This window comes from Nothoprocta perdicaria, unplaced genomic scaffold (assembly GCF_003342845.1).
Source record: "Nothoprocta perdicaria isolate Ctin4 unplaced genomic scaffold, notPer1 scaffold_307, whole genome shotgun sequence".
Lineage (NCBI taxonomy): Eukaryota > Metazoa > Chordata > Aves > Tinamiformes > Tinamidae > Nothoprocta > Nothoprocta perdicaria.
Window position 1 is genome coordinate 283834 of NW_020455541.1, and position 12575 is coordinate 296408.

Below are 12575 nucleotides of genomic sequence, written 5' to 3' on the forward strand. Positions count from 1 at the left end.
CACCTCAGCAGTTAGCTGATAAGGTCATTAATCAACATAGATCTGACCCCGTTTGCCAAAAGCTAGCATCTTCCAATACCTATCAACTATCACCTACCTTAGAAACCACCCAATTTCTCTTTGATTCTCCCCACTAAGACATACAGTACCCTTTGTGCAGATGAACAAACATCAGTTTCTGGCAGTGTGCAGTGTATTATCCCTGTTCCTTCTTCACTACCATCATTAAAGGCAGTTTTAGATGGTGTTATCAGAATACTTATATAATGAAAATGATAATATCAAATGTGTTCTAAGAAAGGCTGATTCTCACATATTTTCCAAGCAAAGTGAAATTGAACAATGTAATTCTTAGAAGCCCTCCATAGATTTTCTGTTAGATACGCTTTTTTGGTGTAAAAAAGTGTCCTTTCACATGACTGGAAACATCTACATGGAATTTTTAAAGACACAAAACAATTTTAATATGAAGCCCAAGTGTTGTCTCGTGTCATATTATCCCTTCTATTCTTTCCATTGACAGAAAATGAGGAGAAAAAAAAAATAGGCAAAAGGAAGATAAGACCATGATAAAAAAAAGAAGTTAACTTTTGCTTGAAAATTCACTTGCCTAAGTCATTTCACTCAGCTCGGTTCCTGATATAGTATTGGTGCGAAGTACCAAAGGGCTGCCCAGCCATGCTCCATTGCAGGAACACAGACTCAGCGTCCCACATAAAAGCAAAATAAAAGTTACAGCCTGCATTGCCTTCTGTCAATATCATGTCCCCTCAGCTCATCTTTGCAGAAGGACCTTCTGTACGGTAGTATTAACAATTACTTTCCAACAGCTTGGTATGTTTCCAAGCACGCTCTGAATAATGGCTTATGGAACAGGAAAGCAGTATGGACACTGAAGGCACCACTTCTTTCTTTCCATACAGTACACGCATATTTGAGCAATTTTATGYTCTGTCACTACAAAATGCATTCACTGAAGCTGTATATAGCTGAATATGACTATGCTGATGTCGGTTGCATTAGCCACACACTCCCCATATATTGCTTTCTCCAGACAKTATCCAGAAAGGAAGCAAAGATGCTTCTTCCTCTAAACCGTAGTGTGACCTCAATCTTAGAGAGAAGCAAACTTGGAAATACACCTAAATGAAAGGCAAATTTAACACAGCCCATTTCATTCACTAAACCTTGAAGGTGCTGACAAAGCAGTTAATTTGCAGGAGATACTTTTCAGGAAGTAGTTTYAAAGCCCACTGTTTCCATTTTATTTTTTACTACAAAGAGGGAAGACGGAAGAGGGGGAATATATGTTTTAAGTGCCTGCCCTGAAGTTTTAGTACACCTCATTCCCAAGCTGGAAACACAAATTTCACATTAAGCACACTAGAAAAGTAGATAAAAGGCTTTTTCTTCTCGAGATGCACAGAGCATCAGCTCCCCCTACTGCCTGCTTACCAGTCTAAAACTCACCCAATCTCTGGAAATCCTCTTTTTCCCACTGCTTCAGAAGACACATAAGGACACTCTGACATACAGGAAGATCTCTAACACCCTCCAAAACCTAGAGACTTTTCTACATCTGCTGCAACTCCTCAAAGGGATTGATTACAACAGTTCTGAGTCCAAGCCATGACAGCCTCCTCACACCAGCCCTTGTTACTTTCTCAAATTTGTAAACAAGCTGTTCTCCTGCTACAATGGAAAAACCGTCCTTCTCCTGCTTTTGTAAGTCATTTTGCTCCTTTCCTTCCTCTAACCTTGTGCCTTCTCCACAACAAATGTGCACTGGCAGCACTGAGCTGCTTTTGGCTTAAGGTGCARTGAGTGGAAATATGCACTGACCTTGTCATGTCTCCAGTGCGGTTTCCAAGACTATGAAGAATACCTGCATTTAGTGGTTTTCTGCTTAGATACAATTTCTTGTGGCCTTGTTTAGCGTGGAGTTTCATACACGCAATGTATTTTTGGCATTAAAATAACCCTAGCAACACATGGAACTATACTACTAATGTTTATATAATTAATAACCATCCAAAAATCACCCATGGGAAAACCAGCCAAATCTGTTCAAGGGAAGCACTATTAATGCAAGTGCATCTGCATTTTCTCTTTCTCCAGAACGGCTCTGTCAGTCTGAAGCTATATGTCTTCATACCTGTAAAGTYAGTTATTCTTGCAGCCTATTTTTACTGGGATGAATTAGACCCATTAATATGCTTGCATGGAAACCTTTCCAAAGCTTAAAAGCCTCTGCCAAAGTGTTAAAATGCCTCTGTAGGAGAAAGTTTCTATAATTTCATCAGATAACAAATAGTTAAGTGGTTTACCCAGGAAAACAGTAGTAAGACTAACATATGCAACTAGCTGTGTTTGAAACTGTACTGGAAAATAGTTTTCCTCAAGTTTCACTAGATCTAAATGAAGGCAGAACTAGCAAAACACATAAATTCATGACAATTTTAAGGAATTTAAAGCCCTTTATTCTCAAGACTGGAGTTTTCAGGGGGCAAAAAGAACTTTTTCCTCTTGCTTGCTAAGGCCATCAGTTCTCAGACAAGACCAAAATACGTCTGAGGCATGTGGATTTCTTCAATCTAGGCAATAATTTCTCCAATAAGACAGGAAGCTTACTTCCTGTCTTACAGTTTATTTTAGTATTTGTTCTGTCTTTTTTCTTCAGTGCCTTTCAGACAGTTTTGTGGCTGAAATTCATGAATTGTTTGTCATGCCCGGGTTGTTACTTAACAATCATTTTTTTCCCAGAGTTTTCATCTACTGTGTTGGAATAGAAAGTTATTGAACTGTATTTATCTCTGCTACTGTTTATAGGTCAGCATAAAATTGTTAAATGATTCCAAGGGTTTATGGAGCTGATTTCTACTTTATGGGTTTTTGTTTTGYTTTCAATATTAGGAAAACAATTGAGAAGTTGCAGTCTTTTGGATTTTTATATATAAAGATTTTTGTAGGAATATGTCAGAAATTTGAAATTAAACATACATAAATTTGAAATGTGTTTTTGTTTTACAGATAATTTACGATTAAGGAGGTTTCTGACAGCTACTATTAACTTATTCAAAAGTAGAAAATAGAGGGATCCGAGCCACAGTCAACCCCAGTGATAAACTGCAGAGTTAAGAAATTTCTTCAGCCAGCACAAAACAAAATGAGGTACCTCAGTAGCTACTCAAATGCACGGATTTTGCTGCAGACATCAGAAACTATTGTCTGTATTTTGGGCTACAACAACCACTTCAATTTATATTATRCTTGGATTATTGCTATATAATTCAGAAATAAAACATATCAGTAGCACAAGCTGTCAGTACTTTACTGGGAGATACACACTTTTCAGTCTATGACTGTTTTGGACTGTTCCACAAACAAAAACATCCTCAGTTCCTCCAGTCTGCTCTGCTGCCCTGTGCCAGGCACCGAAAGATCTGCCACGCACGAACCTTAAGTAGTTCTTTTTCTCAGTGATGAATTTCATATGCATTTSTACATTATGAACTCGCGGGGAGGAAAAAATGGAAAATTATTCTTTTCCTCTGGTTTGTTCTTCCCATATTTGAGTGRTATGTACAAAACACATTTTATACAAAATTGTCAACGTTTCCAACAMAGACAAAGAACACTGAACTGTAGTAAAAGCTAGCTGCATTACTCTGACAACAACTAAATTCTAAACAACAGAATTTTGTCACCTCAAGATCTGGAACCAAGCACCCAAAAAAGTTCAATTCATTTCACGGGAAAATTGCAGATCTGCAGATAATTGTAACTGAGTGCACTAAAAATTTCTATCATCTAGTTCAGTTAAATCATCTCTGAGATGCATCTCAAAATAAAAGAACGGTTTTCTCTAAGTACCTTTTTTTTAGCTTGAGGTAGTTTTCCAAAATGTCCATCAAACACAAACTATTATCTTCAAAACAAGTAAGTTAATATAAAGTAAACCTACCTTATGTTGAAAATCAACATAATCCTCTTTACAAAATCGTTTGGGTCAAGTAGGTTGGTCGAAGCATGGGTGATGCTGTGCTCTCCACCAGGAGAGCACCTTTTATTATGTTCTGTATTTGTGAGGACTGGAAGTCCCAATTGTCATAATGTCTATGCACAAGGACTATCACATGTTTTATGTCTGGTATTACTGTTAGCTTATGTGAAACTCCACAGAAGCCCAGGATGATGTCCTTCCCAAGGAAGGTGATAGAGAGTTAAATAATTTAGGTCTCATGTCCTTCTTCAACAATCTTAAAATTGATCTTTTTTTCCCCTCTCTACTTTTAATATGAATTTGGATTTGGTTCACCTCATAACCTTAGTTCCATATACATTTGCTTTTCAACAGAAGAAAAAAAAAAAAAAGAACAAAAGAAAAACAGGTCAAGATGAGAAAAAAGTTGGACTTCTTCCAGAGAAGAACAGCAATGTTACAACCGCAAAACAGTTTTATCTTCCTGGATTTCCACACTGTAGATATGGAATCAACCACAGGTACATTACAAAGCAGAGACAAAAAAAATTTTTATGGGAGCTTCCTCTGTGCAAGTTCGCAATTAATCTGATGCCTTGTAGGTACTAGGCCTTTAGTTAATCTTTTCAAGTCTTTGCTTACCATAATTATTTTGTACATTTGTCAACAGAGAATCTTAATAACTGACCTGTTGCTCAGAAAAAAAACCACCCAATTTACAGTGCCTTAGTTGTCTTAGAAAACAAGTACAGAGGTAAGAGAGTTCATAAGACAGCTCCTAACAGTTACARGGTATCAATGACATCAGGCATGTGAAAGTTGGTACCACCTGTGTCCTTGAGATCTTCAACTTCTTGCCATTTTAGTCAAAGACAAGCTTGCTTTTGGGCAATAAAGGGATTAATAAGCACACTAGAGTCCTTGCTGTGCTTTATGAGGGCAAATGCAAAGTCATTCTTTGTGTATAACTTTCGCAACAAAATCAAGAGTGCTATTTCACAGACTTGCATAGTCTTATTTTTCCATCTAGCAAGACCTAATATCAACATTGTAAAGCAAATCATGTCACATTTTAATTTACAGGAAATATTAAGTTCATATGCCAACAGTCATAATCACACAAATATACCTAATAGTAAAAACATATCTATTTTCYTGTTCTGAAAAAAACTACACAAAACATGGCAAACAAGAGTATGATCTCTGAAGTCTCCAGAGAGCAATACAGCTTTCTGAGAGAGCTCATTACAGAGTGCTACACTCACCATTAATAAACAAACAATAACTACTACTACTAAATTCTAAACATTTCAGAAAAGCTAACTTAAATTTATCTGCCCTTTCCCTATAAAAACTCAAAAATGTGTCATTAAACTAACCACAACTACAAATAGCAGAAATTRTGCAATTTGGTGATTTATAGGAATAAACAGGCACACTGAGCCAAAGATTTGACTTGAGGCTACAAGTTTTTCTTAACATGCTGCTGAAAATTCACTACTACCTATATAGAAATAGAAATTTGCATTCTCTTCTGAGCTGCATAATGACAATGCATCACCTGTGAAGACAGCATGTGCTGTGTGTTTTATACACACAGGGATTGTGTATAAAACAAGGGATATATAGATTTTGTCATTTTTCTCCAGATTAGACAAACAGAACCACAGGATCATGTAGGTAGGAAAGGATCACTGGAAGTCTATAATCCAACCTCTGCTCAGAGTGGGGCTCATTAGAGCACGTTGCTAAGGGCAAGTCTCATAATTGCCATACCAAAGTCCCATCTTCTGCTTGCTGGGGGTGTGTGTGTGGGGGGTAGTGGTACAAGGAAGAAACTAACAAAAGAAATGAACTAAAAGATTTTAGTTGCTTTCTGCTGTGACAAAGGGAGACTGCTGTGACTTGTTTCTGTTCTTTACACCTGCCTGGCATTCCATCTACTCCTCTCCTTCTGAGCGCTTACCCCTTCTGTCAAATGCCAAAATACACTTTAGAAATCAGTTCATCTTGTCAAAGATGGATGAGTACTGACTTTATCAAGTACAGCTAAATCATACTCTGCTTTGCTCCCTATGCGGACTTCTGCTTCTACAAAGAGAGAAAAAGAAAGATATTTTCTGTAGACTGTGTACTTGCACAGACTTCTGTGAAAGAGAATACTGCAGAGAAGTTTCATTACAAGGTACAAGTCTGACAACTTGAAACCTTTTCTTCACTAGTCCCTAGGAGAGCTTCACTACAAAAAGGAGCCTAGATAAGACATGATTTTTAATTAGTATTCACCTTCCCAACATCTTACCGTACCTCRGGAGGACAACTTCTATTCCTGGAATGCTTTTAAAAAAAAAACAAACAAAAAACCACCACAACAAAACAAAAACAGTATCTCTAAAACAAAACTTCCAAACAATCACACATATGGGCCAAACGATTATCCAGATTAGTCAGTAACATTATTAATAGCCAAACAGATGGTCAACATTTTATTCAGAGAATAAATATAACTCCAGATGCAGTATTTTACAGTAAGTACATTTCAATAAAACATTACTTCTTAATTACTCATGCTATATCTGGGGGAGAGCTCTTTCAAGAGATCAAAAACACATCATTTCTTAAAACAGTATTTGGCAGTCAARGCAGAGACAATATCCCTGTAAGGAGTGTCTGAGTCAGATTTGGTCCTTGGTATGCAGCACAGTTGACGAAAGGTCGGAGAACGGAGCAACAGGTTATGTGAGAGTCCCATGAAACTYGATGACAACCAGTACAACGCCATGGACTGCAACAAGACAAATACCGAGTTCAGCCACCCTAGATGCAACCAACACACTAACGTTCTAGGCAGCCCTTCACAAACCACAGCCACTGGTAACTCCTAATTATTAAGAAAAATAACTCACCTAAATATACTCCCCTCAACAGCAATAGTAGCTTCCATTTCAAAGCTATTTCTCACTCTTTCTCAACTGTTCTGGGAAAAAAATGCCACCTACACTCAAGTTGGACAACAGCTCACAAATTAAATCATATCTTGCTTGTTTCACTTAAATAAACTTGATGAGACAATTACATAGACTTATTTCTTAATCATTCAAATAAGTAAAAAGATAGTGTAGAAAAACAGAAACATGTGTGTTAAGATGCTCAAAGAAAATAGGTAAATCCTCCCAAACATGCAAAGCTAAAGTTGTACCTTACAGTAGGCAAATACTTAGAGCAGGTTCATCTATACCTCCTTATATAAACTTTGCCTTTACTTTCTAAAAATGCAGAAAGGATGCTAAGCCATTCTTTTTTTTTCTGATCTCTATCTTGTAAAAATGATCTTTATTAACCGTAAGTTTGTAGGTTCTTCCCTTGTGGTATTACATCAAGGTATTAGAAACACACGAAGAATTTAAATTCACATTTAAACAAAGCTGGCACAACATAACAAAGCTGTGGTCTGTTAAACAGGTCAGGTCGTTGGATTGTCCCTCGACTGCTATGAATGTTTCAATTAGGACCAAAAATGTCACCTATCAGTGGAGACATCCTTAAGATTCTGGACTTACCGAGGGCACAGTTGCAGCAATAGGGATCATAATTATTGACACTACTCGAAAGAAATTCGTAGCTAATTTCTGGAACCTCGTAGCTTTCAGTTTTTGCAAAGAAAAGATCTGGAAGAGGGGGACAAAAATGCAAAGATATGAAGGTAGTCCTTTCTGAACAACTAAAACCAAAGAAAATTTTACAATGTTTTCATTAAATCAATCTTCTAGTTCATCTATTATTCTCATTAAATATTTTGCTCAACCAAAATACTCATACATTCTTTAATTTAACTCACCTGATGCCTCAGATGCCCAATTCTTCACAGAAAACATACCAACCTAACAGACTACCCACCCCCAAAAGATCTCATTTTACATAGCAGCTTTTGCACATAAACATAAAATGTTTGGTTGATAACTTAAATCAGAATACTATCTACAGTCACATACTGGCTTTTATTATCATAAATTAGATTTATGATAAAGAAGGAAGGAAAGCCAGATGGCTAGAGTTCAATCAGAACAGAAATATTTACAAATAAGAAAAATATTTCCATGAAGGTATCAAGAAATATGGGAAGACTCATTTTTTTCTGTTTTGTTTTCATTCTTTTATCTCCCTGATAATGTTCCAAGGTTGTAGATTTTTCACTGTATCAGAATGACTTTTATCACTCATTTCAACCACCAGCCTGTATCACTCAATTCACCAGTGGCTGTATCACTCCACCAGTGGCTGTATCACTCAATTCACCACCAGTGAATTTGCTTTCCTAGAAATTCACCTAAGTACCTTTTCTCATCCAGCATCCACTATGGCAGGATTCAGTCTGGGAATATAGAATGAAAAAAGGAGAGCATAGACCCTCTGGACTGTTAAGTAATATTACAGCTGTAAATACTCTGTTTGCAATGGATACATGTTTACAATGCAAGAAATGTACTGCAGAAGTCAATTCTGAACAAGTTTTACACAGAGGTGCCTGAAGTCTTCGCAGAACGTATAAAATGTATTAAAAAGGAAGCTATTTTTTGAAATGAGACATAKTACTCTGTCTAAAATGTTATGTTTACTTTCTACTTGTAGAGTGCATGGTGTACATAGCACAACACCCTGTGAAATGCTGGGACTGCATATTTCTGCAGAATGAAAGCAAACTGATTCTCTTACTGGGAATAAGATTTTTTTCATGCATTTATCAAAGCAGAAAAAGAGTTCTATGTTTCCAAAGGCAAAAACACAATACATGTTTGTGTAGAAAACACATTCAGAGGTAAGGACAAGAYAAAATGTCTGAAGGAAAAAAATCCTCATAATCTTGACGTCCTCGTCCTTTAATATCTTGGCTTTCACAACATCATCAGCAAGTCATTCTCTGGCTAACATTTGCTTTAGATCTTGTTGATCAAATAGCATCTGTTCCTTTAGGGCATCACCTTTCATTCACATCAGTGTCTTTTACACACACACACACACACACACACACACACACACACACACACACACACACACACACACACACACACATACCCCTACCTCTTTGCATTTATCTACATCATTGCACCACAAAAACTAAGCTATCCATAAATGCAAGTCAGTAAAACTCTTATTCCTGAACAATGAAACAAAGTAAGAAAATGTTTTTAGAATTATTAAAACCCAGTAAGCTTGTTACAACATTCTCCTAAGAGAAACTTCAGTTAAGATTTTTAAAAGCCTAAAAAGGATAGACTTTAGCTTGTAATTAAGGCTRAAGTATAGTATACAAAATAGCTCTGTAAAGTCATATTAAATTTATTTTCTCTAAACAATACAACTGCATGGTGAAACTCATGGTCCAATTACGCAGTGTTTCAGTTCTGGCCAATGCAACGAAGCAGTCAAAATCTGAAGTCACCATGGCATTACTRTGTTTTAGAACTGGTAAGTATGATCTTAAAATTCTGTAACTACAGTATTCAACATACAATAACTAACACAATTCCATAAAAAGAACTATCCTTTTGGAATCGTCCCTTTTTCTTCACCAACCTACCTCCACTATCATCAAATTCATAAGCCCAAGTATAACAGGCAAAATCCAAGTAGGATCTGGTGCTGTGAGATCTGTAAACCACAAYGTGCCACCTGTTGAAAACTGTTCTTGTACTGCAAGAGAAGTTGAAAAAGCATTTGCAATTAAATATAATTTTCTACTTCAAGTTATGCAGAACTGCTAAATATTACATATGAATTACTCAGGTTACCAGATTCACTTTGTTTACATAATAAACATAAAATATGAACAGTACACAATTTGGAATATAAAAGATTACATGTCAAGACAGTTTGCTATTAAAACAAGGAAAAAGCACTGAGAGGTACAGGCTGAGTTTTCCTTCACATGGAAGAAAAAGCTAGAGACTAATAGCCAGCCCACTGCTGCAYGACTAGTACTGATTTTTAAGCATCACAATTTTATGAATGAAAATATTCGAAGAAAGCATTTCTTTCCCCAATAATTCAGCCTTCAGGAGAGCATACTATACTTAAATGACCATGTAACAACATACCGTGCTGTACGGAGATATAACAACATACAATATAGCACTGCAATATAGGTCATGCTCTTTTCAAAGTTCGGATTCCACTACTGCTTTTAAAAAGGCATTTTAAAAGCCCACAAACCTATTACACATACAGACAGCACATAAGCTGAGCTCAGTGATGCTTTTTAGCAGTTCTGTAATCCACCAGTACCCTCTGCAAAAGGTCAGGACAGCACTGTTTGCCAAAGCACTGCRAGTACAATATAGGCATTTAGCTCGACTTGAGCTATGCAGAGTTTAAAAATTTAAGAGTGATTTTTAGATCAGCTAATAAGTCAAGCTTTGAAGATCTTGTTTTTTAACGAGCAAAGTACAAAATGAGTGCTTTGTGCATGTGTCAGAATGATCACCTTTTGAGTCTGTGGCACCGACACTGCAGTTGCGCAAAGCAAGGGACACGCAGACCCACATTGGAATCTGCACCCACATCAGTAAAGTGGCTTTAAAGGGGTGGCAGTTGTCTCGGATGTACAGTTCTGTAATAATCCTCCGTAGATTCTTCTTAAAATGGAACCTTTTAAGAAAAAAACACAATATCTTCCTAAAAGAAAGCTATAMATTTCCAAAGTAGCAACTCTATTGATTACACGTTACACATGTATTTATGCCTAACTCTAGAATCCTAAATTTGAAAATACCTCTTCTTGAAACACTTCCCCTCCCTTCCATCAGTAGAACCTATTTGTGAGGTGCATAAAAACACCACCTTACCTGGCAACCTTTTCAGACCAACCCAGCTGCTTTCCACGAACAGAAACTTCATATCGAAGGCGTTCGGCTAGTTTCTTAATTTCAGGCTGCAAATTTTCCAACTAGCTAAAGAAAAGGAAATATGTTTATGCAACAGAATAAAAGAGGCAACCATAATAAGTCATTTCTTTCCTCATGCTGTACTGTATGTCTACTAAAAATTACTGTAAATTGCAAGCACAAATAATTTTTTTCTGAAAAGAAAATGAACGCATAACCAAGTTAATTAATAATACTTCCCATAATAATCAAAAAGCTAGTAGCTTATGAAGTATTCTGTTAGTGAGCATTGTTTTGTTTTTCACAGACTGCGAACAACTACTTGGCAAAACTGAAAACCTTTAATAACATCTCAAACAGACTTTAACTGGAGCACATTATGCAAGCCCTGTCCAAAAGATTTTCACTCTTGTAGACAAAAAAGATAAAGAAGAGAAAAATACTGATATGGAAACAAACATGCTTTAACAAAAAACTTAAATTACATATCCTGTATAGCAAACTTTTTGACAGTCACTGAGGAACCATGTCTAAGAAAGACTTCTCCCTTCACCCATTGGTCCTTTCCCGCAGACAGTATGCACTGTAATGCAGAGCAAAGATCAGATTCCACACCAGACTTGAGCTCTGGCAGCTGAGATGCACACCCTAAAAACCACATTACTTGGAAAATAAATAACATAGCATACAAAAAGAGGCATTCCTCAAATAATGTATCCAGAAAACACCATTTTTGATATCACAGAACCATAAAGATCCCTCTACTATTGTAGAGACAACATATAATCTTTATAATAACTTCAACTCTGCCTCCAAGAGCAACAAAATTATTTAAAACTTTACTTTATTTTTGTTTAATTTAATGCTACTAGCCACAGGGAACACCTAAGCATATATCAACTTCGTCTCAGACAAGGCAACTCAATTGCCACACTGTTACCATAGCGATTTTTTTWAAAAAACACTTTACAGCGACTGCACCTGTGAGAAGCAGTGCCAGTGCAGCGCCAGCAGACCCAGCAGAAGGGAGGAACCGGGACCACTTCCACCCGGCTGCAGTTCTGTGGGAAGGCGCCAGCAGCAACGCCCGACTCGGAAACCACCCCCCTCACCCCAAAAGGTTTCAGCCGTGCCCGCATGGCCTCTCATACAAGCAGGACAGGGTCCAGCAAAGGGAGAAGAGCGTGCGAGGTGCCGGAGCGCGGGCACGGGGCAGCACGTCGGCCCCGGGGCGCAGCCGCGGACCCACCTTGGCCAGCAGGCGGCTCTGGTGCGCGGCGAGCGGCAGCGTGACGGCGGAGCGGAGCGCAGCGGCGCCGCACACGATGGCCGCCCACCACGGCAGCGCCGAGGCGCCCTGCAGCGCCACGAGCCCCTCCTCCGCCCAGTGCACGGGCGCCGACTGCGCCAGCCACTCGTACCACCCGCCGGGGCTCCCGCTCGGCGCCCCCGCCGCCGCCGCGACCGTTAACGGCCGGCTCGGCACGCGCGCGGCGACCGTGAACGGCCTGCTCGGCCCGCACATAGCGGCCGCGACGGGCAACGGCCGGCCCGGCGCGCGCGCAACGACCGTTAACGTTCTGCCCGACGCGCGCGAAGCGACCGCSGCCGTTAACGGTCGCGCGAGACCCCACATTCCCCCTACTGCCGCCTGGCCCGCGCCGCCTCGCAGAGGAAAGGGCGGGCGCGCGGACGTGGGCTGCGCGCATGCG

The 12575-nt window shown here is 38.8% G+C and overlaps 1 protein-coding gene across 1 annotated transcript; it reads right to left on the reverse strand.

The window, feature by feature from the left end:
• Positions 1 to 6447: 6447 nt before the first annotated feature.
• LOC112950074 (cytochrome c oxidase assembly protein COX18, mitochondrial) lies at positions 6448 to 12499 on the reverse strand. The gene is made up of 6 exons (XM_026042542.1): positions 12113 to 12499; positions 10825 to 10925; positions 10464 to 10627; positions 9561 to 9673; positions 7543 to 7650; positions 6448 to 6767 (listed from the first exon to the last, which is right to left on the reverse strand). The coding sequence occupies exons 1-6, from the start codon at positions 12497 to 12499 to the stop codon at positions 6594 to 6596; spliced, it is 1047 nt and encodes a 348-aa protein (XP_025898327.1). The 3' UTR covers positions 6448 to 6593.
• Positions 12500 to 12575: the final 76 nt, after the last annotated feature.